General features: G+C 44.5%; 1 protein-coding gene across 1 annotated transcript in view; it reads right to left on the bottom strand.

Moving 5' to 3' along the window:
* ENKD1 (enkurin domain containing 1) overlaps positions 1-27170 on the bottom strand; it is a 358562-nt gene that overhangs the window by 298033 nt on the left and 33359 nt on the right. The window contains exon 3 of the mRNA XM_069655171.1: positions 9831-10052. Coding sequence (XP_069511272.1) covers positions 9831-10052 — 222 coding nt within the window. The remainder of the gene's footprint in view (positions 1-9830; positions 10053-27170) is intronic.

Raw genomic sequence — 27170 nt, 5'->3', positions numbered from 1 at the left:
ATGGTAATATCTTAGTGCAAGCAGTTCAGGTAGGATAACTTACTGGGAGTTGGCGTTCTGTGAATGCTTCCTACGAGCCTCATGGGAGTGGAAAGATAGACCGCGTCGCTAAGGCAGGAATTTGTTGGCAACGGGCCGAGTGCATGGCATGACGACATCATCGCGTGCGTCTCCCAAAGTGAAACCAGCATACACAAGTCTAGTGTGAGTGGTCCCGTTGCTCAGGGGGTTGTTATTAGTAACGGCATGAGTCCCAACCTCATAGTGAAAACCGACATGCATGAAAGTGTCAAAAAGTAAAACATCTCCTATGTGATGTTCAATAATGAACTTGCGCCAAGAAATATTTTAGATCGCTAGTCAATGTCTACCGGGTATCAATGTGGCCCTATGCAAAAGCCTAAAGTCAGAATCCTTTGACCGGTCATGGGTGGGAGAGTGTGTCAAAATTATGGACACTTAAAAGGAGTAATCCGGGATGTAAGTATGAGGAAAGTGTTCCATTGTAACAATCTACATGTCCCTGGTGTCTGATCAAGCTTAAAGTATCACAGGATACCCCCACGGATGGGTTAGTCAACATTTGCATTTGAAGAAAGGTACATATATTATCACATTGTTAATATCTACCTTCTACTCAGTAATCTGCATAATGATGCACAATCCAAGCGATGTTCCTCCGAGGTGAATGTTAGGCGTAGTATACCATACTTGCGACACATTTCCTGTGAGGTAGCAGCTAATTCGTCCCGTCATATTATGTTAATGTGGTTTAGTGTGGAGACCGTTTGCCCCATTCTCTTGTAAAGAACCAGAATAGATGAAAAAATGCAGTCCTATAATTAAGGTCCCAAGTAGAATTCCTCATTCTAGCCCAAGGGGCTGATGGTGTGAAGCTGGTCGATCTAGAAGAGTTCTCTCTGTGAGAGTCTCTTTTGTAGGTCACCTCCCCTGGCTGGGGGGGTGGACTACTTCCAGAATCACACATCTCATTTGTGCGACAGTGTGTCTGGCTTTTTTGAAGTGTCCGTCGTGGGGTGATCTGCTGTTTTCTGTCCTCATGTGGGACTTACGTTCCATCCACCGGTCTTCGGCGCGTCTGATGGTTTGACCTACGTACTATATGCCACAAGGGCACTTCAGAGCATAAATCACATCTTTTGTGATGCAAGTTGCAAAGTGACGTAATTTGATCTTCTTCCCAGAGTTTGGGTGACATATGTGGTTCCCTTTAATGATATTTGAACAATGTTGGCAATTGAGGCAGGGAATGTGCCTCATTTCTGTTTGTGTAGTAATGTCTGTGTAGGTTTTTTAAACTTGTTCTGCTTCGACTAATGAGTCAGAGATTCTTGCCTCTTTTGTATGCCATCATCGGTGGTTCTGGGAACAATTTGTTCAAATAAGGATCCAATATAATAGTTCACATGTTTCTTAATAGTTCTTGCAAATTGATGGCTCTCTGCCGAGAATTCCAATGTATGTATCGACCCGTTTCCCTCCATTTTGGGTTTGATTAGCAGGAGATCTCTTCTCTGATGGCTTTACACTCTTTTGAGGACATCGTCCAAGATGTTAGATTGATAACCCCTCATCTTAAATCTTTTGTACATCAGCTTGTACTCTGTTAGGTGTGTATCAGTGTTGGACAGTATCCGCTTGAGCCCGAGAGAACTTTTGTGGGAACTTTTTTCTTTTGCTTTGCATATTTCCACAATCCATGTGCCAGACCGTTCTTTCTCCCATGCACCTTAAGACTTTAAGCCTATCAGCTAAAGGCTAGTACACTCTATCGATACCCAGTCGATTGACCAAAGGTGTGCGGTACACAGCAGCAGATTTTTGACACAGACTGATTCTTAAGTTGAACTCTTTGACTCGGACTTTCCTTAGTTTCATTTAGGTAGGGAAATCCCACTTTAGCATAGGGCAAGTTAGGCCTTTTTCCATCCTGACATTTAAGTTAATAAAGTGTTTTATTTTGAACTCTGAATCTGCTGCCTATGTCTTGCTTCATGATGCCTTCACCAAGATGATATCCCCCCTGATGATTGGATGTTTGGACCCGCCTAAAATGGGTAAGGACAGATATGCTGCACTGTTCTTCGCAAACAATGCTGTCCTTTTGTTAACTTCCCTCCAGGGTCTGAGGGTCACATTAGCTGTTTTTATGAAGAAGGACAAAGACCTGGGATTGTCATTAAATGTAGCCAAAACAGAATCTGTGGTCTTTAAGCCCAAATTTGTAAAAAAGCTAATTTTAGAGGTCACGGTAGGTGGATTGTAGATTGGAGCAGGTTTGCTCGTATGAATATTTGGGGATCAGATTTAATGAGACCGACCAGTGGACTGCACAACTTAATAATTCTTGCGTTACACTGGAAAAAACAGCAGGCCATGAAGGCTTTTTTCACTAAGCATGGAAGGGGTGCTTTTGCTCCCGCCCTTGAGCTATATAAAAAACATGCATGTACCTTGACATTGTTTGGGGCTGAGATCTGGGGCTTCTCATGTACTAAAACAATTACTAAGGTTGAAAATAGTGTTCTTAAAAGCCTTCTTAATCTACTGCACAGTACTCAGAGTATCCTATTACAGTTGGAGACCGACATTTCCCCCATTGCTGACAGTGCTTTGTTTCGTCCCCTGCTGTCTTGGTTACTGCTCCCTAACATTGAAGGTCTTGTGAAATATAGGGAAGCCCTTGATCACATTAAGAGCCAGGCCGGGCGTTTGAGCCTACCCTGGGTGAAGCACGTTAAGGATACTCTTTTTGTGCTCAATGAATCTGCACTGTGGACAAATTCCGATAGAGTTGATAGAAATGCTATTGGAAGAACAAAGATGGCCAATGGGAGTAGTAAATTGAAACTGGGAACTGGATACTTGGATATAAAAAAGTGACCTTGAATATGGAGGATTCCTTGATAACGCTAGTCCCCCATTTGCATGATCCCTAAATATGGGACTTAGGTTGGAAACCCTGAGGGTTTGCCTCATTTACAAAATTATGGGGCCCGGGAGGTTCATGCATTTGCCCTCTGTGTCATTATGTGGAGTAAAACCATGGCCCACTTTATGTTCTTGTGTCCCAATTTTAGTGCCCTGAGACTCCACTATATTAAGCCCCTCCCAAGAGTATCAGAGGTGCATACTATAGCGGAAGCATTGGTCCTTTGCAAAAACTCTGACCATTTTTCCACTGTGTTAGTTGTGGCAAAGTACATCCACCAGACATGGCTCGTAAGATTGAAGTTGCTAACTGGCCATGCAAACTGAATTGGGTGTTGAGGATTATGTAATTCTGTTATACTTACCCTGTTTTATTGAATGAGTTTGAGCTGTGTCCAACGATTAAAGTTGTAAAACTTGCACATCAAATTATTTTAAAAACCGGCTGCACGTTCTCTGTTCACTTGGGTATTTGGAACCAATTGCATATTCCCCCTCCAAGCTATTTTACATCTGTCTTTTACAAATGCATTTTCTTTTATTTGTTGGATACATTAGTACCCCCTTCTTTATGAAACAAAGATGAACTTGTATGTATTGTACATTTGCTTTTGATTTTATGGCTCAAAATTAATACAGTATGATGATGATGGTAATGTGTAACGTGTAACATGTAAGTCATCCATTCTACAGCCCCGATTTGCCAACCTTTTGAGATCCATTCTTATTCCCCTGGGGCTGTTGCCTGTTTCCACTTCTGGGCCAGAACCACTAGCGCTGCTAGTGATAGGCCATATATGATTTGCGATGTTGTCGATGTAGCCGCTCTTGGTTGAAGTCCCTTAACCACCAATAGACAGTCCTCCATTTCCCTTTGTGTGTGTGGCCCAAACATCTTTATCCTAGCACTGACTGTCTCCCAATACCAGCACAGCCTTCGGACAGTGCCACCAGATATTGGCCCAATCACCTTCTGCCCCACATCCCCTCCAACAGAGTGCCAATATTGCAGGGTTAAATCTGTGTTATTTCTCTGGGGTATAGTGCCATTGGACCACCATTTTGAGCCAAATCTCCCTCACTTGTACTGCCTGGGTGAGTTTCATGCAATTCAAGCATAGTTTCTCACATCTATCTAGAGAAATCGGGTGACCTAGAGTTCATTCCCACTGTGTCATTTATGGCCAACTGGGCTGTGGGCGACCATCCATGAGGATTTTATAAAGCGATGAGATTAAAGGTTTATCCCCTGCATTCAGTCTAATGAATTTCTCAAGGGGAGCAAACGCCCCACTTGCCGCTGACTTGTGGATAGGATTAGTAAGGCAATGCCTAATTTAGAAGTATCACAATCTATCACCCCAACCCATTCCAAAGTCTGCTTTGCATTGTTCGAAGGATTTTATTGCCTTTCCCTGTATCATGTCTCTCATTCTAAGGCACCCGCCATAATCCATTGGGAATATGCTCCCCTTTCCATGCCCAGAGTAAATTGTGGGTTTTGGAATATCGGAACGAATGGATAGGGGAATATAGTGATCTTGCATGTTCTTACTATAGAATCCCACAAGTCTGACAGTAGTGCCATAATCTTGCTCAGTTGCATATTCAAATGTAAAAGCCACAGAACCTCCCACAATAACTTCCCTACCATCGCCCTATGCATTCTACTCCAGGGCTTCCCTGCATCTCCCAAAAGCCAAAACCCAAAGTTGGGCCGCCACGTAATAGAAGTAAGCATTCGGAAGACAGATTCCCCCCACCCCCGCCTCCCCTTTGTGGCACAGTGCCATCAATGTTTTCAGAGTATTCTAGGTCGTTTATAATGCCATATGAAGGCCATTATTACTTTTTAGGGTTTTTTTTAAATGTCGAAAGTACCCAACTGGGAGAGCCTGGAAAAGGCACAATATCCTACGGTGAATTACCATTTTTATTGAGTTAACCCTACCCGGACAGGTTAGTGTCAACAGTGTCCACTTATTTAGTTGTTTAATCAATGCAAGTAATGGATCGTAGTTGGCTGAGAATAAGTGTCCGTCATTTGAATGCCCAGGTACGTTATCTTTTCTGATGCCAAATGGAATTGGGTTGACCTCTTAATGTTACCTACTTGAGGGTGTTCAGCGAAAAATTAAAAATCTCGGACTTGGAAGAACTGATGTTAAGTCCTGCCACACACCCAATCTTTTCTTATTCCCTAGAGATTCCCCTGAGGGAGTCCTCAGGATCAGTAGCCATCAGAAGCATACCGTCTGTGAAGGCCATGACCATGTGGTGGTCCTCTCCTGCAAATGGAATACCTTTTATACTATGTGCTCCACGGATCTTAGCCAGGAGTGTCTCTAGGTATAATGCATATAAAAGTGGTGACCCTATTTCGTACCTGTCCTAATGTGTATCTGTTGACAGAGGGTGCCATTGATAGAAATGTGCCTCTTGGGAGTACCATAGTTTACTTTTACCATTTGGAGATATTGTGGACCAAATCCCATGTGCTCCATAGTTCAAAACAAAAAAGACCACTCGACTCAGTCAAAGGCCTTCTATGCATCGAGCGCCAACAGGATGGTAGGAAGACTTTTCTTATGCAGTCTTTCGATAAGGTGGCAAACTAGCCTAGTGTTATCGAAGGTCTGCCTATTGACAACAAAGCCTGATTGATCAGGATATACTAATCTGGGGAGAATCCCTTTGAGACTATTTGCTAAGATTTTAGTATGCAGCTTAGCTTCCAAGCTGATAAGGGCTATGGGACGGTAAGACCCACATAGTGTAGGGTCCTTATTCACCTTTGGAAAGAGAACCAATTTCACTTCTGCCATTGTTGGGTAATCGTGCCATGTGCTCAGAAGGTGTTGAACAGTGAGGTCAGTTTGTGGGACAACGTTGTCCTGAAGGTTTTATAGAAGATGGCAGAAAAGCCATCTGGGCCAGAGGCTTTACCCAGGGTTAAAGATTGTATTGCTTTGGACACTTCCTCTGTGGTGCTCTCGGCTTCTAGCCCCTCTCTTTCCAAAGGTGCGATTCCCTTTGGAGGAATGGTCTGTAAATACATGGACTGCTCCTCCTGGTTAGGGGAGTCAGAGATATCATGTTTTCGAGTAGAATGATGCAAATTGACCCAGAATCTCCTATGTCTTGGTCACCTCACTACCCTGCTGGTTTTTTATTTTAATAATGGTGCGGGACCCTGTCTCCTTGCGAGACAATTAAGGAATACAACAATCTGATTTATGTGCTTTTACATAATATCTTTGCTTTATGATCAATAATGCTTTTTCAACTTCATCCGTATGAAAGAGTTCCAATTGACCCTGCACACTTCTATATTATTTCTGCACAGCGGTACTCGGGTCAGTTTCCATCTTGTGAATTACCCCTTTTTTTCTCTTCTAGGTCCCTTTCCGCTTGCTCCAGTTGCTTGTCCCTACCAGTTTTGATCGCTATTAAGTCCCACCCTTAAGAACTGCCTTGAATGCTTCCCAAATCGACCCCATCGCCACATCCGGGGTTTCATTAACCGTAAAATAATCTGATTTTATCCCCGATCTCACACCTCAAAACATGGTCATTGAGGATTTTCACTACTGATTATATAACAATTTATTTTCCTATCAAACCAGTGCAAACCCACAACTAGAAGTTGAATTTTAAATTTTAAAAAGAGTATGTTATCGAAATATTAGTATTGAATTGCATTGCACTTTAAAAATTGGCAGCCATGTGATGTTGGAAATTATTCAAAATTCTTTAAATAGTTGCAGGTTTCATATATATATTTTTGTTTCACGTTTTATTGCCATTGTCCTATGGTATTGTATTAAGTTGAATGCTTTTATGGCATAGTGCCAAAATAAAGCTACATTTAAGAACAAGGTTAGTTGCATTGTTTCTGGTCATAATGATTCACTAGGAAGTGGTTAGAAATGGCAAATATAGGCAATCAGGTCTTTGTTCCCCTGTTTTATCTGAGTCAATTGTTTCTGGGCCAAAGACATCTAATTAGATGACTTGGAGGACAACGTTGTTTTAAATTTGGTCAAATCCTTCAATAAAGGGCTAGGAGAGGAAACATAAGAAAAAGCCCATGCTTGGACATTACCCGATAGATGGCTCAGGGTATACCCTTTTTGGCCTCATCCATCAAAACATGTACCAGGCAAAGCATAAACTGATTTCTGCAATGGTTACAGAACTCAGTTAACTTCAGAGGGCCTCCATGGTACTGGATTGGCCCACCATAGTTTCTGATTTTCTGTGAAAACTGCTGATGAGGTAGCAACCAAGTCACCATTTTAACACATTATTCACAACAAGTTTCAAGGGGCGAGAGCCCCCCAAACTCTGTTGGTTAGTTCAAGCCCCCTCTCTAAACTCTGTCGCTCAAGCATATTTGGAGGAAATATTTAAGGCCCTCATGGGCTGGATGTTCCATGCTGGGACTATCTGTAGGTCTTTTCCCCGTCGTTTCCCCCAAAATATCCTCTGGTCATGCCACTTGAGGTAGGATGCTGCCATCATCCATAAGGCAAATGGGACACCACTGCCATACACCTGCTCCTCGTTTGGGCATCCTGCGTCACCACAATCGTACATTTCTTTTGTGGGGTAGTTTTCTGCTTGCTCTCTGCTCCATTGTATCTTCTGAGCCACTCACCTCCACTTGGGTAGGTTTCTCTGTCTTCCTCACTGTGGTTTTCCCTCCTGGCTCGTGGTTTAATCTCCTGGGAAGGCAGATTCTTCTTCTTTTGGATCGTCATTGTTCGGCGGTTCAAATCCCTGGATGATCAGATCCTGTAACTTGACCTGCAACAGAAGATTTTTTCTCACCGATTTGTTTTTTGTTTCCCGAGCAGTGCTCTCCAAAACTGGCACAGTGAGTACTTAGCTTTGGCCCCCTGGCTGGAGGGTTATTCTTCAAACCTACCTTCCGGTTCCCATTGGTCCGAGGTCTTGGGTTTCCGCAGGTCCCCTTCTACTGTGCTTCACCAATGGTCAATATTGGCCCAAATCATGCTTTGCTTTTCTTCTTCTTGGGACTTCTGGGTCCGAATATTTTACTGGAAGTCTTGAAGAAGGTCTCCTCTGGTGTACCATTACATCAGTTACAGTCTTATGTGTGGGGTAGACCTCAGACTTACCTGGCTTCTCCCCATAACTGCTGCTCTGCCAACAGACTTGGTCCCAATAATTCCTGTGGAGAACGTTTAAACTATCCTACAACTCCTCTAAAGTTACTTGGAAGGTAATTACCTTTATATGGCTGTCCCACAATGCCCCCTATTGCTTGTAATTTTAGGCCAAAGACTTGGAATACACCTGCAATATTAGCATATACTACCGATTATCAATGCATTCTTAAAGTTCCACATTACACTCCTGTATTCGAACTGTGCTGCAACGGTTTTTAACTTTCGGTCGCTTTTGTACACTGTATTTCTAGAAGTGTAATGAGACCTTATGCATCTGGTGCTATAAACCGAATTGTGTCCTTATCTTTGGTGGCAACTATGGGCCTGGGTAATCATGTATTATCCCTTTTGTGTCCCCCTCGTAGCATACTGAAGGTATAGTGTATATTTGCGCTAATTATGCTATGTGTTAGGGGCGAGGGGAAATCACTGTGACTTGTGCACGACTGTATCAATGTACATTTTTATTGCAAAGGGTTCCCTCTTCTTCCCATCCTAAATGTATTGTACTTACCACCAGGTAGTGGGCAATACTTAGTAACAGGAATGGGAAGGCTCTATGATGACCACTGATTTTTTTCCATTTTTCATACATGCAGTGTAATCTATGAATTGTTATGATTTACCTATAGTATGTATTTGACCCTACATATATTCTATGTGATATTTTATAGAAATGTATATTTTCAGTATGCCAGTGTGGTGTGTTCTCTGGGGGCAACAATGGGGATTAACTACACTTCACTATCGGCCTGTCTCCTCCCTCGAGTAACCCGACTGCTCTACTACAACTACAATTTTAAAGACTGTGGAAACCTTTTTTATTGCCTTTAGGTCAGATGGTTTTACTCCCTCACCAGAGGGCTGTGGAACAATGTCCATAATACCTTGTCAATAAAGACTTATAAACACTGCATACTTACAGCATGCCACCATCTCTGATATTAAGCTCCATCCTAGAAGTGACATCAGGCACAGTTGACTAGAAAGTGAAGTGCTTTGTTCTGCATGGTGAGCAAGCATGCAGTCATCAACCTGTAGTATAGACACCCATTGCCTCTAGTACCAGAAATGCTGCCATGCTGATTTGGTTGTTTGGTCACCAAGCATCAACCTGTCCAGATCCCAACGTTGGAGGTGTACTAAAGTTATCCCCACGATAGTATATGTGTATCCCTGAATTCCAACATTATTTTTCATTGCGTCATAAAAACGTGGGTCACACAGTTACAAAAGATAGGGTGATGTGAAGCAATCGATCCAGATACTATCAAGACCATTGGCTCTTCACCCTCATTCACTTCATGCCTCTTGAAGCCAAGAGCCTTGTGGGTCAGTGTGCCCACCACAGGGAATGTTATGTTAATAGGCCTTTATACTGAGGTAAATCACCACCTTCGTAGTCTGAGGACATAACCTTGTACGGAGAGAGGCGTACTGTGCCCCCACCAGGGTTATCCCTTTGCCCACACCAGGGGTATTCAAGTCAAAGTGCAGCAAATAGGGGCAAACCGGTGATACACAGTATGTCACAGATGTACGCATTACAAAAGTTCACCAAACCACACCCAAGTAATCCTACTTTTCCCCTATTCTGTACCCCTGCTGAGCCACGAAAGAGCCAGAGCTGAGGCTGCAAAGTGCAGAATCTATTCAGTCTCAATTCAGACAAAGTTCACTTACTTCTTGGTGGCGATTCTCTCTGCAACGACACTCCTTCCAGCTGCAGTAGGACCCCAACAGTTCCTTTCTGCCCTCTCGCCAGGATTTCTCGAGCATTGGGACGGATTCGAGGAGGATTGGCTGGACGGGCACTGTAGCATGTTGGGTACAAGGTGGGGTCCGGTGCCAGTGGCCCTGAGAGGAAGTCAAGCTTCAGGGTGTTTCCTTCAAGTCTCCCTCTGGCTAAAAATGAACATTAAAAAAAAGAAAGACAGAACTAAATTAATATCCCCCGAAAGATAAGATGTAATAACCATCTAGACTGGTTATGCACATTTATTGATCTGTAGCCCAGTTATTCTAATGGAAGGGCATTGAAGCACTTAGGGATGTGTTTTACTATACAAAAAAAACAATGAATAATCGCTAAAATACTGTGAAGGAAAACATTTCCGAGTTTAGGTGCCTAGACAGCACAATGATGGTTGCCCTGTCCTGCCCTGCCCACAGTTAAGAAGACAGCAAGGCTGAAACTTACTTCTTTTCTGGGCTCACCAAGAGGGCAGGTATGACAACATTGCACTAGTCCGTTTCATATTGCATAGTCCCCCACAGAAATAATTCAAAGACACCGCACATCCTAAATTAAACGAAAAGTGTTTATTTGTTCTGCATGAAATGCATTTAGGGCCTGATTCACGGAGCATTTTTCTATGAGATTGTGCAATTATAAAACACTTCTGTGAATCTAGCCCTAAATAGAGTAAAAAAGCATGGGGCGTGAGAAAATGCACAAAGTGAGAAAACAATGAGGAGCGAATGATCTAGCTCTGCATAAACAGACGTGGAAGGGACAGATGAAATGATAACGGACAGAGAAGAAGAAACACTGAATAAAAATGTCAAATCAAAATTGTGAAAAATGATAAAAATACTGAACAGAGAAACAAAGGACAGACAATACTCTGTTGAGTGATCAGACTGATCACGTCTGCCATTGGCAAACCTGTTGTGAGCCATATTACATTTGTTTAGAGCCCACACACTCAACAGAAATAAAATTGCAATTTTGTGGCATAGTAACTTGTTCTCAACATACTTCAGCAAATAGGTTTGTCCAAACCCCAAACCACCTCAATTTTCAGAGCATTCCGATTCAAAAAACCTCTCCTGAACTTTTAAGAAGTTTGGGTTCTAGGTTTGGGAAAAGTGCATGACAGTTTCAGTTCCTGTAAAAGGTGGGTTGTAAAAGTTGCAGACTTTCAAAAAAGCAACATTTCAAAAGGGAACAAAGTGCTAGCTTAAAGCTAGCAGCTTGCACTTGTGAAGTTTTGTTTGAGATAGGAAACAAAAAAAATAACTGGGTTGACTAGAAATGACCTTTCAAAAACACTTTTTAGAGTGTGTGAGAAACCAGAGGGTGTCTCCCCGCTAGTCCCCTGGGATATCTCTCTCTCAGGTGGCCAGGGCTCGACCAACGCCTTTGAATCCAGACCGTGGGGTGGACCAGTGCGGGACGATCACCTGATCACCTGGGTGTGGGGTCTTCAGGGAGTGGGGTTGAGACAGCTGATGGTGCAACATGGTATTCCCCCCTTTTTGGTTAATCTATCCCATCCCATTTTGTAGGATTGTCTGAAATCCCAACTCCCCCCTCCTTTTTACACAAACACTGGACCAAGGAAGAGGGTGACAGAGCAACCAGACTAACTATCTCACATCGTACTGAACATGTCCCGTTAATCGGCTCAGGCAAAGTCAGGCACTTTACACTAAGTGCATACATCAAATAGCAGTTAGCTCTTCTCACACAAATAAAAGGTAACACCTAAAGATACACTCTGAGCAAGGCAGAACACGAGTACGAGCAGACTTCCGGGGCGAGGGCACACCTACTGGAGCAGGGCAATGGACCAGGTCACAAGAACAGCAGGCCGAAAACCCCAAGGGTTCCCTCCTGGAGATTGTTGCCTCCGACAGACAGCGAAAGAGATGTGGAGACGGCCAGATCCAACAAGTGAAGATAGCATTCTGTTTCAAGGATGCCAGCCACCCTCCCGGGTGATGAACGGCAGAGTTGGGGAGGTGAGGCCAAGCCTGTGGTACTAACCTTGGGTCATGAAATGAAATAGCAAAACAAGAAAGAAGCGCACACAGCCTGTGAGTTGGCAAGCGACCTGAGAGGCAGGTGTGTGTTGAAGCAAATGAAAGTCTCAACATTATATCACAAGTGAAGGCTGCATGCGTGCAGTTGAGACGCGAAGAAAGGCAGACCCATAAATGAACTTTGAAGTAAAAGACAGCTGTGAGATCAGCGATACGTAACGGAGTGGCCCGGCAAAAGGAAGTAGCCCATTTGAAAGCCTCTGTGAAAGGTACATTGTTAGAAGCAATAAAGCGAAGGAACAGAAAAAGTGAATTAAACGAGAGTAAACGTTAACTTGGAGTCGAAGTGGTCATGTGGTGGTCTGTAAAGAGAGCCACGCACATTCAAAAGTCTTTGACATCCGAAAGGGGTCTGAGCCCAATTGAGGGAGACCTGAGATACAATAAGCTTGGGCAAGGGAGCGCCTCCCCACCCGGCAAGTTTGTGTTTAACTGTGACGCGAGAGGTCTGGGGACCTTTGTGAACTTTACGTTGGAATACAATTTTGAAAGTTAAGATAGAGACTTTAACATGGAAGGCCAGGCGGGTCTCAATCTACGATTTGCAACTGCTTAGATTGTCAGAAACTGAGCCAGAGTGACATCCTGCCTACTAGGACAGCCTTACTCCGTGAGGTTTAACGTGAGGAGGAGAGCTGGTTCAACTACCTTTATTCTTTTGAACACTGATTTTTCCTTTGCATACATATTTCCTTTATACACTTCTTGTACAGGAGATAGGGCAGGCATTAGGTTTTGTTAGCGTAGACCATTTTGATTTGATGGACTCCACTGTGACTGTTTGGTTATCGTTTAATGGTCGAGACTACTCCCAACTTACTTATAGGGCAACATAGGAGTTTCTCCAACCCCAACATTTTCAATAAAACGTTTACAAATTGTATCCATTGTGTCAGTGTCCTATTTGTGATACCATGCCTTCCCTACAAGTGATTCATGTTTTACTGGCATTTCCCAGCCACATTCCAGTGCAATGCTACACAGCTAAATAGTACTCATTTAGATGACATCGGAGGGACGAATAGATGGCTGCTTCATGCATGTTTGGCATGTAAAAACTGCTCCTGCCCCACTGTTCTTTCTTCAGATAAATGCCTTATTCTAAACATATAAAAAAACATCATTTGCGTTCAAGTAAGCATCACCCAGATGCCTTTCCGGTAGCTAGCTATTGCCATGTGCTAGGCATGGGGGGGGGGGCAAAGCTACACATCAACCATATCCATGGCATTTTAGACAACCTACAAAGGACAAGCCAGAGTCCTTAGCGCATGGATGTTGGCTCGCCTGTACAACAAACTCCAAGGTAATATTGTTAAACAAGAACACCACACGCAAACAGGGTCACTACAGGTTTGACGGTGCAGAAAAAATATTCCAGTAATGGTGTTTACCGGCACGTTTCTGCACTCGCTAACTACAAGATTACCGGTGGGGGCCTGATTTACAAATCTGTAATGACCCCCAAAGTCTTTCACAGAACTCTCAATACCGGTGTTGCACTTTTCTTTTATTTCACCATAACATCATAGGTATGCAATATCAGATGTGAAATTGCCTTTTCCCATCATCATACATGTACACTGTTGAGGCAATAACTTTCATGGAAATACTATTGTTTTATAACAGGCATGGTCCCAATACAGGGTTCTTTAATTCAGTCAGCCACATCCCAAAGTCGTGGCGTGATCTCATATAAGAGATATATATTGGCCTCATTACAGTCCTGAATAATTCCCACCACTAATGGCATACACCAGATGTTCCCTCTCGGGCCTCCTGTAGCCATGACAGATCCTAAACTGAACACCACCTATAGCGCAAGTGAAGAAAGTGCAATCGCTTTCCTCTCGAGCGTTGGCAGATAGGAATATTGAATATCTGGACATTTCGTTAACTAAAGTCACCCTTTAATTTCACAAATCCAATTATCAGGATCTACTCATAGAACCATAAAGGCATCCTACGTGAATGCAGGCATACATTTAGATCAGTCAGGGCCGAATGATCATATGAATTAAGGTGCATGTTGAGTACCATAGGAAATCCTAAAAATTATTTGCTAATAGCTTTTGACACGTACAACGGTTTTGGCTGAAATTCTGGCGACAAACTTGTACGCACGGGCCACCACATCCTGTTAATTTTGGAAAAGACGTGTTAAAAAAAATAAAAAAAGTTATTAAGAGAAGAAAACAACAAAACAAAAAAAAAATACACACTTTCACCCTAGTCCCCATTCATTTTCCCATGGACAGAAAAGGGCAATTTTTGCTGGACCGCACAGTGAAAATTGCTGGAAGTAATTGGGCAAGGTATGAAATAACCTGGGCACGAAGCATTGACCTGAGTTCCAGGGGGTGGTTTGCGATTATTGCATCCAGTACTTTTTAAAATATTTGACGGTGCCCCCTTCTCCCAAAATCCTAGAAATCTCTCTCATGATGCTTTGCAGCACAGAGGCTTGGCAAAAAAGAAAAAAACACCATCTTGTGATTTTCCAATGCAGGAGATATTCACGAATAGTCGGGGTAATATTCAAGGTTATCCGAAAAAGGAAAGTTGAAAAAATGCCATTTGGAGTAGGAAAAGGAATTAAATGGCATCAGGCTATAGATGGGAGGGGGAAAGAGGACACCATATGAAATTGGAGAGTGGGGACCAAGTTCAGAGCTCGAACGTTTTCCCATATTCAAAGTTATTTTTTCATATTCAAGGTTATTTCCATATCCGAGGCTATTTTTTCATATTCAAGGTCGTTTTTGAAAGTGTGTTGCATGTAAAATAACCTCGAATATGTCTAAAATGTTCAGGATTATTTGTAGTTCATTGCTGAAATAACCTTGGTTATGAAAAAAAATAAAGTTACAAAAATAAGATCAATATAAAAAAAGTGGAATTTTACAGTGAGGTGTGGGGTAACCTATTGCAGCAACATATCAAGGTGTGCAATACGGCCCTGGCCAGTGAGCACAAAGGCAATGTTCACTGGACAGGTCCAAAAGCCCAGGCTAGTAGGCCCGAAAGACATGTATAGTGGCCATGGCCAAAGAACATACGTAGCCAGCTAGTGTGTCCAAAAGAAACATATTGGGGCAACACGCGGAGTGGAAATGCCCAAAGGCGGTGACCACTGGGCATTGGCGAGGCCATGGTTAGTGGCTCGGTAGCATTTTAAAATGTATAGTGGCCACCGCCAAAAGTCGTGGTCATCTAGCGGGTCCAAAAGAAACATATTGGGGGGACATGTACAGTGGCCATGGTCAAAGGTCGATATTAAGTGAAAAGGTCTTTTTTTTTAATTTTATTTTTTTTTAAAAGATTGATTTAGAAAGACCACTATTTGACCACTCAAAGAAGTCTTTCTAAATCTGTCACTCTCCTGTCGCACATGCGTGCGCAGGCACTGATAGGCGTGGCCGGGAGGAGCACAGGAAGATGGAAGTTGGAGCTGAGGTGTCAGGGACAACCGGGAAGAGTAAGGCTAAGAACTAGGATACACAGAGTCTGCAGGGCGCAAACGTTGGAGGGTTGTGGTTTTATGTGCAAAGCAAAATGGTTCTCTTTTTTCCTTAACGCTTTTTCTCAGAGATCAGCAGAGTTGAGCACTCAAGATGGTGTATTGGGTTCGAACCCAGGCCAAGATGGTGGATTCCCTCAGCAGGGATCCATTTTAGAATGCTGAGGGCAGATTGTCCTGGCAGTCTATTCTAAACTGCCATTCATCCTTTTCTTTAGGAAAGTCAGTCATGTTTTAGATTAGCTACTCTTAGGCCTTCCCTGTAAGTTCATAGGAAGCCTGAAGAAGAAGCAAGATTGAAGCTGCCTGCTGTCTACAGTAAACTTGTGGGAGCGCAGTTTGGTGGCGAGCTTCCAGCTATTTTTATTTAACTTTTAAAACTCAGAACTGTGGATGTTGTCAGGGAACGCTGCGCACGAAGAAGTCTTTGTTTTAGGAGTTTCACGTTATTGAATACTTTAAAAACTGTTTTGATTAAGCTCAGTGAAGAAAGCAGCCTTTACGCGACATTTGCATTATATTTTTTCTTTGGTTGTGTGCCGCATATCATTACGCAATGGGGCAGTTAGCTGTAATGTTTTCCACTGTCAAATTTTTGGTAGATTAAAAGTGACTAGAGTGCCGCGGGTTATTAACATCTTGATTTATGTTCGTCTTCTACTAATGTTAACTAAATGAGAAACGAGGGAAAGTAAATACCTGTTCAACCCTGCGTGTGGAGAGAATCATTCAGTGACTTTGCTTGCGCTCCAAAGATTGCATCGCAGAAGGCATCTGAATGACGCATTACGCGTAAGCGAAGTGCCAGTGGCCATTTTATTTGGAATTCTGAGAAGTACAGTTAGAGATGCGCATCTTAGATAGTTACTTGTTTAAGCTGGTAAATAAACTATATTCATTCTTTATTTCTCTTTAAATACAAGACTTCTTTTGAAAAATGACTGGCAAAAGATAGCAAATAGTTTGAAACTACAAATTGGAGCACATACATGTATTAGCAGCCAAGGCAAACTCATTAGGAACTTAAAAGAATTTAAGAGAACTAAAATAATATTCTTTGGAATACAGGTTACACAAGTGCTTGGAGGGAGAAATTAAAGTAAAAGCTATTTTCTTCTAAGAAATTCAGAATTTAAGAGCAAATATAAACAATTAAATATAATAATAATTTCCTCCAAGCTAGTGGCGGAGGTAACAAGTATTTTTCCATTCCTTGAGTTTAATTGAAAGCTTTTGTTTTGAAATAAATGAGCAACTGTGTTTTATCTTACCTTAATTCCCATACAGGGTGTTGAATAAGACGCGAGAAGAGCGCCTGTGTCGTTTATTGTTTTGTCCCATTCCTCTTTCGCCCACCACCTGATCTGATCCTCACTGTACATCAAAAGGTGGGGCACAGAACAGCTGGAGAAGAACTGTGGGGTTCAGCAGCTCCTACGGAAGGCAACACAGGAACCCGAGAGGTAAGTGTGTATCTGGTTGTGTGTCTGTGTGTATGTTGTGGCTTAGTGTGGGGAGGGGGCTGAGGAGAAGGTGTGTGTGTGTGTGTGTGTGTGTGTATTTGTGTACATTTATATGTTTGGGGTAGCATAGGGACGGTTATGGGGCAAGGCGGTGTAGGATTAATAGGGGAGCTCGGTGACAGGGGCAGGCGATGGGCAAAAAGAGATATATTGCAAATATTAAAAGGCCCCAACAAATCTGCCACAAAAAATAGCAAGTGGTCCGGTAGTGTTTTAAAATATACAGTGAGCACAGTGTCTGAGGCCGTGTTCACTTGTCAGAGCCGAAGGCACTGGCTAGTGGGCCCAAAAGACATCCATAGTGGACCTGGCCGAAGGTGGTGTCCACCTAGTGGATCCAAAAGAAGCATATTGGGGGAACATGTACAGTGAAAATGGCCTGCAGTGACTTTCAAGGGTTTTATTATACCACTGTTTTTGTTTACAGGTCACTAGCCATGGCCACTGTATATTTTAAAGTACACTACCGGGCCACTAGCCATGGCCTTTGGCCATGCCCACTATACATGTCTTTCAGGCCCACTAACCAGGGTCTTCGGCCCAGGCCAGGGAGTACGGCCTTCAGTGTGCCCACTGTATATCTCAAAACACTACTGAGCCACGGCCTTCGGCCGTGTACACTGTACATGTTCCCCCAATAGGTTTCTTTTAGACCCCTTTGGCCGTGGCCACTATGTGTCTTTTGGTCCACTAGCCAGGGCCTTTGGCCCTGGCCAGTGAGCATGGCCTTTGTCCTTTGACCGTGCCACTGTATATTTTAAAACACGTTTCTTTCTTACTCACTAATCATGGCTTTCGCCTATGACCATTGGCATTGGTACATGTTACCCCAATAACTTTCCTCCGGTCTGTGATGAATCTGATGATGCCATCACCCATTTCCTGAAGTTAGCCTCTCCTAATGTGGCCATGGGACGTCAGCCGCTACCTGATCCTGACCCTGGGGTTTGCTAGGAGAGGGAGGATAACATGAGGGGAGGCAACCCTCAGGGTGATGGCCAGACGTCATCAGATGAGACACGTTATGCCCCCTTTCCTTTTAGGGATACCCTCTCCACTTCCCATGCGTCTATGGCATATTGTGATAATTCCCTATAATATCCTGCAAACGCTTCTGATAAAACTTGTAAAAAGTGTTCACACAGTAAAACAGCATGTGCTCAGATGAAGAAGAGGACTGCCATGAGAGATTGTAAAACCATAATGCGCAGTCTAGTGAATGTGATTGGTCCAAGATATTGACCAGCCTGGAGGCGGAAGTTTAAATCAACCGCTGTGGAAAGATGAAGGGAGCTTCCTTTTCCAAGAGTCGACTTGGAAAGCTATGCAAACCGCAGCGTGCAGTGCAGAGCAGATGGCACCCCTATCAGAGAGGAAACCGCAAAGACAGGCGAGAGAGGGAGCCGACCCACGCACTCCTGGCCATTTGGGCAAACCACAAAGCAGAGGGGACCGAGAGCCATAGCTGGAGAGCATTGCCAGCGAGAGGAGAGGCGAGCTCTCGACCAGCCGCATAGTAAAGTGTTTTGCCGGTTGAATGGGAAATCGCCAGAAAAAGAAAGTTGTGATGGGAACTGGAAGCCAGGACGGGCTTTATTCTGATGCAAGGAGCAAAAGCCTTCTGTGATGCTGACTAGGGAAAGCAGCCTGAGTCCAGCAGATCCCGAGGCAAGTACCTGGAATCTTATGAATGAAATTTAAGAATTTGTATGTTGTCGGCAAGCCCAGCAAGAAGAATGGGACACCGAAACTGAGGCAAAGAGACCCAGAAACAGTGAATTGATTGCCGAGAGTGCGGAAGAGTAATCCTCATTGAAATCAGTGTACTTCATAGTCAAAGTACTTTGCCATGAAGTAGCTTGGGAAGACCGATAACCTCTTCCAGTGATTGCGAGAGATCGAAACCCAAAGTCCTGGCAGGAGGGTATACCAGGCGAACAGTGAATCTGGGATTCGCACCCATAAACGAGCTGTACAAATAAACCTGGCAGGAGAGTATACAGATGCCTTGCAAGTATTGAACCCACAACCAAATTGTATGAGAGAACGTGGCAGGGGAGTATAGCAGGTGATTTGGGAGTCTGGGACACGCAACTCAGTTGTGCTATCTTGAAAAGAGAATCCCAAGGAAGATCCATGCGCTTAGGTTTGGAACTATATTGAATGTAATAAAAAGCCTGGGGAAGGCAGAGGATTGCAACACCAAGAGGAGAGAGTTATCCTCTTGGGCAATAAGGAACTTCGTTATACTTTTGAACTTTTGTTTTGCTGAAAAGAAACTTGAAGAAGGGAGTATTTTCCTGGAACTGTGAACATTTTCTGTTTCAAACTTTTGTTGGAGTTATACCTTTTGTTGAACTTTAACATTTGCACACTTTCAAGGCCAAAGACATACCCTTAACACCTTAGAGTTCATTTTTCGAAGAAGAGCACTGGGATAGGATTTCAGACATAGGGCATTTTGACATCGGACAGGCCCTTCGTTTTTGGTTGAGGTAGGGAAATACCTCTTAGATCAGGGCTAGTGGGGCATTTTCCAATCTCTTTATTATTTGATAAAGGTGTAAGCCAACCACCATGAGTCTGAGTCCTATTCCTGGTTCCTCACAGGTTCCACTAGCCACTGCCTTCGGCATTGGCCAGTGCCCATGGCGTTCTGCTGTTGCTACTCTTCATATTGCTCCAATAGGTTTCCTAAATAGACCCACTAGCCATGGCCTTCGCCCATGTCCACACCACTAGGTTTCATTTGGGCACACAGGCCATGGCCATTGGCCACTGCCTTCGGCCGTGTCCACTTTCCATACGGCACCCCCTGACATATTGCCCCAATAGGTTTCGTTGGGTCCCACTAGCCATGGTCTTTGACCATTGCCTTTCCATATTACACCATTTGGTTCCTTCAAGTTACCCAGTACCCATATCCTTCAGGCACACCGTTTACCCTCCCCCCCACCTCACTGAGGATGGAAAATTCCACTTTTGTTTAATTCATCAAATTATTTAAAATCTCTTTTTATTAAAAGTGTCTTCTGCTCTGGTGCGGCTCCAGATGCCTAAGGCCATAAAACGGTGAACTTCTTTCCGCTAGGTCTCCCTTCTCCCTGTTCGCGTCAGCCTCTGTGTTGCTTCTCACCATCTGCTCGCCTTCGGCGTTCTGACCGGTGTCAGAAAAAGTTGCAAACAGTTTCAGTCTCTGCCTGTCTCTCGTATTCTGGTCAGCTGTTGCAGTTTTAAACTTTCTGGCATTCGTTAACTTTTTCCAAAGACTAGAATGCAGTGTTGGCTTACCGCTTCTGGTCAACTTCATTGCTCCATCCCTCTTCCTCTTCTCAGTACTTAAAAGGGAGGGGGTAAACTAGGTGTTTGGCTGAATAAGCCATACAGGTATGTTGCAAAGGTACATTGTCATTAGAAATTATGGCTGCAGGATTATTTTGATCCAGTATTTTCCTGCCTCTCTGGAGTTTTTCACCCCCCACGTGGTGCTCTCGCAGATAGCCACCCCCAGGGAAAGAGTCAAGTAGCTTCTGCCTTTCCCTGGCCACTTAAGAGAATCTTCCCTTCAGAGAACCGGGGACTATGTTGCTAGATTCGTCACAATACCAAAGAAATTAGGCTTCAAAGAAATGCTTATTAATCAGCAATTGTATAGCTGTAAGGAAGGCCCAATAATGCACCAGGCTCCATTCAAAATAGTCCACATGAATTCCCTGTACTCGTCAACAGCACATGGGAGGGTCTTTCATTAGATACTGCACTTTACAAGCAAAAGCATTTTGATCTCTTTGAACCCTTTGCAGCTCCTATTTTATGTTGTGAAGTGGCCGCAACATCATCAAGCAATTCAGATGATCAGGAGTCTGTTTTTACTGGCCATAGTCCTCCAGGAACAAAGACACCAATGCCCAGATTTAAAAAAGGTTTCTAGCCCTTGTGACGAATATGGATTAGTCGTCCCTTCCCCGAGAGGAGAGCCACCCCCTTTGAGGATAGGAAGGTGAACCTGCTAAGCAAGTCCCTCTCTATGGATCTGGGAAGGTGTAACCTAACTGTAGGGGACTCCCCTCTAGGGGACAAGGACTTGCATTCCTATGAGAAACTCCCTATCAAGAATACATTGTTTGCACATATGGGAATCGAAAAGACTGATGTTGCTTCTATTTTGGATTCACCAAATAGTGAATTACTTACATTACTACAATCCCTTTGGCTTTATGTAATCCTGGATTCCCCCTGAGCTCAACAGTCAAAGAGGAACGACCCATCCCTTTCACATGTGATGGCAAATATAAAAAAGATGCACAACCTTGAATGGAAGAGAAAGAATCCTACGCAGAGGCGAGCCACTGACGGAAGGACGTCCTGGAGGGGCAGGGCCACGCTAGACCGTGGAGCCAGCGGTAGCGTGGAAAGCGAGGTGATCGCAAGGGAGATGCTGAAGGGCTGTAGTGCCAAGAGGCAACAAAACCGAGGCAGAAAACAAGACAGGGATGGTAGAAGGATTGTCTAGCCTGGTGGTGCAACCACACCAAAGCCTGTGGTGGACCTGGGGCCTGTTAACTGACGCAGACACTAGACGGAAGTGGACAGATCAGGTCACCAACGTTTGCATGAAAATAGTGACAACTGCCAAGCCAGGGAGAGAAAGGGAAGCAAACGCTACGGAGAAGGTAATGGCAGGGAGAGGGGCAAACAATGGTGTCCCTGAGTGCTGGAAAAACCAAGAGGGTTACACGAGCCCACAAAACCCAAACATTGGACATAGGCAGGCACCCAACCAAGACCCTGATGAATGAAGCATTTCAGATGGTCTTCGAGAAACCCTAAAAACACAAGAGCCAGACAAACCTGGTTGCGGGCAGACATCCAAGAGAAACCCTGCTTAAGTAAACACATCAGAACATTAGAGGGATTTCGGGAGCCCTAGAAAACAAAGCAATATTAGTATAAGAAGCTGGGAAATCCAAAAGGGTTATGTGAGCATGAGAAACCAAAACATTGGACAAGGATAGACGCCCAATAGAGACTGTCGAGCTAATTTTCTTTTTATTTAAATAAATATCCTTGAGCATGCGAAATCCTAGTCAAACTCCTTCTTCTGGTTGGCCACACCCTCCAACAGTTTCATTTTTCCCTCATCCGCCAGACCCCAACATAGTACCAGAATGCAGAATTTCTATCTCGACTGCCCAATACCATTGAATTTGAAGAGGACTTTTGGAAGTTAAGCGAGTGGGTGCGTTGTAACATCAATCACAGCACAGAATCACAAGTCAGTTTTCAGTGGCTGAAGTCAGGTGACATGTCTTGTGGCACTATGTGTCCAAAAAAGAACAAAAACTAGAGGAAAACGGAGGAGTCTTGATCGAGATGCACTGGAAGTGTGCGTGAAGAAGAAGTGGAGAATTAAGGAAGACTGTACGAGAAGTATCTAAGTGGCAGACAATGGACATGGCAAAACCCAAGAGGTGATGGCTGGAAGGTTTACAATTAATCTTGACCTCTGCCATTTCTGTGGTCAACCCTCCAGGCCATCGTTCTTCGACTACCAAGCCATTACAGAAGAGGAAAAACCATATGCAAATCAGGCTTGGTCCCACCCGAAAAGGGGCAGTCCAGCCCCAAGTGCTAGGTTACATACCTTCTGCACAAGATCACAAAGCATCCCCAGACATGTTCCAGCCTTGTTGGGCCTCATCACTGAGGAGTAGCTTGGGTCTCTAGGCCCAGCAGGCACGGCACCCATGTCTGGGCATACCAGTCCCACACGGGATGACTACAGCAAAACATAAGAGGTGATGGCTGGAAGGTTTAGAATTACTCTTAACCTCTGGGATTGCTATAAGCAACCCTCCAGACGATTCTTCACCTGCCAAGCGATTACAGAAGAGGAACGACCATATGCAAATCAGACTTGGTCCCACCAGTCTATCTCGACTGCCAAATACCTTTGAATTTGAAGAGGATATTTGGAAGTTAATGGAGTGGGTGTGTGTTAACATCAATCGCAGCACATAATCACAAGTCTATTTTCAGTGGGAAAAGTCAAGTGACATGGCCTGTGGCACTGTGGCCAAAAAAGGACAAAGACTAGAGAAAAAGGTAGGAGTCCTGACCGAGCTGTAGTGCAAGTGTGCAGGAAGAAGACATGGAGAATCAAGGAAGACTGTCCGAGAAGTATCTAAGTGGCGGAAAATGGACATGGAGCAATTGAGCAGCAGCAAGGATGTGCTGACCGTCTCATACAGATGGCTGGAGAATTGGATGCCGCAGAGGTTCAAAGCAAGAAACAAAGGTGGGGCACCAGATACTGGGACCATTTGGTCCCACCAGAGATTTTTCCTGGAAGCACTGTATAAGTGAGTGCGCAGACTACAGAGAGAGAAGGTGGCTAGAAGAATCAACGGTGGTGAGAGGTCTGTCATGATCTGCTACTGTGGAGAAGGAGAACTAAGGATAAAGCCATGGGACATGTCCGAGGCCCAAGCTACAGCCAGTTAAGAATGTGATTATAAAAAGGAGATAAATGGCATACTGGAAATTGAAGATAAAGCCCCCAAGGCCAAACGCTGAAGAGTAAGAGAAAAAACACTGAATCTTGGAACTTAAGGTCAAAGTTCCTAGCCACACGGGATAAGGAGAATGTGAGGAGAAGCAATGAAGAAAGAACCAACTATGGCTAACAACCAAACATAAAATAAAGTCCAGATCACCTGGAAAACACAATACAGTGTCTTGAGCTCTTTTTACAAGAAACTGCTACACAATCACTTGACACGTGTCTCTACCAGTTGTTTAAGCAAGGTAGGGGCTTCAAGTCTACAAACATGGTTATATCAGCTGCATCTGTGGGTTGCACATTGGTGCAATTTAAACTGATTGATAGAAATGCACTTGTTTGTTGCCTCCTTAAGAATGTCAAACTGAAGAGCCCTCCAGATCCTAAACATAAGTTGCTTTGGAATGTAGTGGTGGCTTTGTGCATGATTTGCGAGCGTACAGATAATCAATCGCTCATCACATACTTTAATCATAATTGTGCCTCAGACACCGGTCACAGCATGTTCCTTACTAATAAAGGCCATCCACCTTCCAGACAAACTCCAAAACCAAGCATTTCCTCCCTCCCAACTCCAATAATTTTCATACTCCTGAGGGAAGTAGAAAAGATACGCCCCACCTTGTCCATATCTTGCCTTTTTCTCCATAAACGTGGATGCTGGAAGACTCAGGTAGGAAGCAAAGGTTGCAATGACAGGCCTCCTAAGAGCAGGCCCCAAGCTTTGCACTCGCCACTGGCTAGTGACAATTCACTCTTGGCAAGTAAGAAGTGATGCACTGTGGACATTTGGAGAACTGCCACTGGTGGCAGGCAGAAAGTGTTTTTTTCCCCCCAGGGTTATAGCTTACAAGTCTTCACTAGTATGGACTGCATCGAGATTAGAGTGGGCAGGTTGTAATGGTTCTTTATGTCTAAGGATTTGAGCGGTCAGAATGTCTATCTTGGTGTATTAAAATTCCTACCACACCCTTGCTTTTCTTCACAATGTTAAACATTGCACTGTTCATCATCCTCTGAAGTGCAATAGCACAAGCCTTAGGAGATCCTCAAACATTAGGGTGTTTTCATGAACTCAGTAACCAAGAATCTGCACAGAATAATTTACATGGGTGTTGAATGGTTGATGCACCCAACATCAAATTCTGTAATGCGAAGTCTCAAACTTCCAATAATAACATACTATTGTATTAGTTTTGATAACAGATTTTCACTTAAATATTCCTCATTATATAATCAACAGTGTACTAGTTTTAACTATCCATCATTATCATTAAGGAGCTGCATCCAATTGCCTGCTTTATGATCAACAAAACCCATATTCAGAGATGTGTTTTACCTAGCAACTTTACATCTTTAATGATATGATACGATATGGCATTTATAACGCGCCTATACAGAAGTGTTTCAAGGCGCGACGAGGCAAGGGAGGGGGAACAAAGGGAAGACAGACAACGATCCTACTAGGCCAGGTGTCATTCAGATCGCGCAAGTGCATGGGAAGGGGAAAGGGAAAAGTGCGGGGGGGAAGGGAGAGGGGGGAAGTGTAATACAAGGGATAGTACAATAAAAAAGATAAATAAAAACGGCCAGCAGGTGGCAAGTGTACAGTAGTGCAGAACATAAGTGCTGGTAGGGGGACTGTAAGGATACAGAAAACAGTCCCCAGGTGCAGGGGTTGTCAGGGAGGCAGTGCAGGTGGGCAACTGGCGGGCCTGGGCCCAAGATCAGAAGGGAGGCCAGGTATCCAGTGCAGTATCGGTCAGGAAAATCAACAGGGGAGAGGGGGGAGTGAAGGCAGAAGCAAAGAGGAAGGTTTTGAGATGCTTTCGGAACCGGAGATGGTTCTCCTCAAGTTTCAGGGAGGCAGAAAGGCTGTTCCAGAGGGAGGCCCCTGCCGAAAAGAGAGAGATCTACCACCAACTCGTTGCTTGGAGACGCTTGGAGATGCGACTGACCCTGAGGGAGTTGGAGCCGGAAGAGCGGAGAGGTCGAAAAGGAAGATATTTAGGAAGAGAGTTGAAGGTATTTTGGCCGCAGGCCCCAGAAGGCCTTGTGGACAATGCAGAGGGTTTTGAACTTAATCCTCGCAGCCACTGGGAGCCAGTGCAGATTTCAGTCCTGGAGAGATACGATCCCTGGGCTTGAGGCCAAGGACAAGTCTCGCAGTCCTGTTCTGGATAAGTTGCAAAGGGCGGAGAGTAGAGGCAGGCAGATTTAGATAGAGGCTGTTACAATAGTCCAGCTTATAGAGAACCAGGGCTCTGGAGACAGTGAGCTTCTGGGGGAAGGAGAAGAAAAGGAAGAATACCTCTGAGGAGGTGCAGCTGGTAGTGTGACTTCTTAGAGACATCAGAAATGTGGGGAGAGAAGGAGAGTGTGGAGTCGAAGATGACCCCGAGGTTTTTTGCCATGCAGGTGGGAGCGGGAAGAGGGCCAAGAGGGGCCGGCCAGAGAGCTGCAGGGAAGGAGGGAGTGGGTGTGCCGATGAGTAGAATCTCAGTCTTACTGGCATTAAGGCAGAGGTCATTGGCGGCACATCACTCCTGAATGGCAGACAGACAGTCGGAGATGTGGGAAGGAGAGGCAGAGTCCGAGGGTAGCCTGAAAATGAGCCGAGTATCGTCTGCATAGCACTGAAAGTTGGGGCAGAGAGTGGCAATGCGGTGGGCGAAAAGTGCCAGGTATTGGTTGGACAGCCAGGGAGAGAGGTTAGATCCCTGGGGGACACCACAGGTGGAGACAAAGATATCGGAGAGGAAAGACCCAAGCTGGACCTGGGAGGGTCGGTCGGAGAGGAAAGAAGTCAGCCACGCCAGAGCCTGACCAGTGATACCCAGGTTATCACAGAGACGGTTGAGCAGGATGGCATGGTTGACAGTGTCAAAGGCAGAGGAGAGATCAAGTATTATGAGAACACACGGGGTGTTCGAATCAAGGTTGGAGAGCAGGTCTTCACGGATGTTCAGGAGAGCAGTTTCCGTGCTTCTTGCACCTCTGAAGCCAGACTGATGGTCATGAAGACAACCAACAGATTCAGTGTGGAGATTGAGCTGGGAGATGGCCAGTTTCTCCAGGAGCTTGCCCAGGAAGGGAATGATGGAGATTGGGCGATAGTTAGCCGGGCAGGAGGGGTCGGCAGAGGGTTTCTTAAGAAGAGGGTGAACAAGGGAGTGCTTCCAGGGAGATGGGAAGACTCCAGTGGCAAAGGAGTGGTTGCAGAAATCAGCCAGGGCAGGAGCCAGGGAGTCGATGTGGTCCTAGATAGTTTTGGAGGAACAGGGTTGAACCTGTTTTGACGAGACTTTCATAGATCGGACTTGTCTAGAAACCTTGTCTGTGGGGAACAGGGGAAAGGCAGAGAAGGAGGGAGGTGAGGTGGCTGCAGAGAGGCCAGAGGAGGAGCAGGGAGTAGGGGGGGGTGGGGGATAGGAGGAGAGAGAGGACAGGATGTCCTGAGTTTTAGAGATGAATTGAGAAGCCAGTGCCGTACAGAGGGCCTGGGAGGGGATAGGAGAGGTAGAGACTGCGGCAGGATTGTCCAGTTCCTTGCAGATTTTAAAGAGTTCGGCCGAGTTGTTTGATGCCGC

The sequence above is a fragment of the Ambystoma mexicanum genome, chromosome 1p (genome assembly GCF_040938575.1).
Source record: "Ambystoma mexicanum isolate Mex_15411 chromosome 1p, UKY_AmexF1_1, whole genome shotgun sequence".
NCBI classification, from domain to species: Eukaryota; Metazoa; Chordata; class Amphibia; order Caudata; family Ambystomatidae; genus Ambystoma; species Ambystoma mexicanum.
This window is presented reverse-complemented; position numbering and strand designations above follow the sequence as displayed.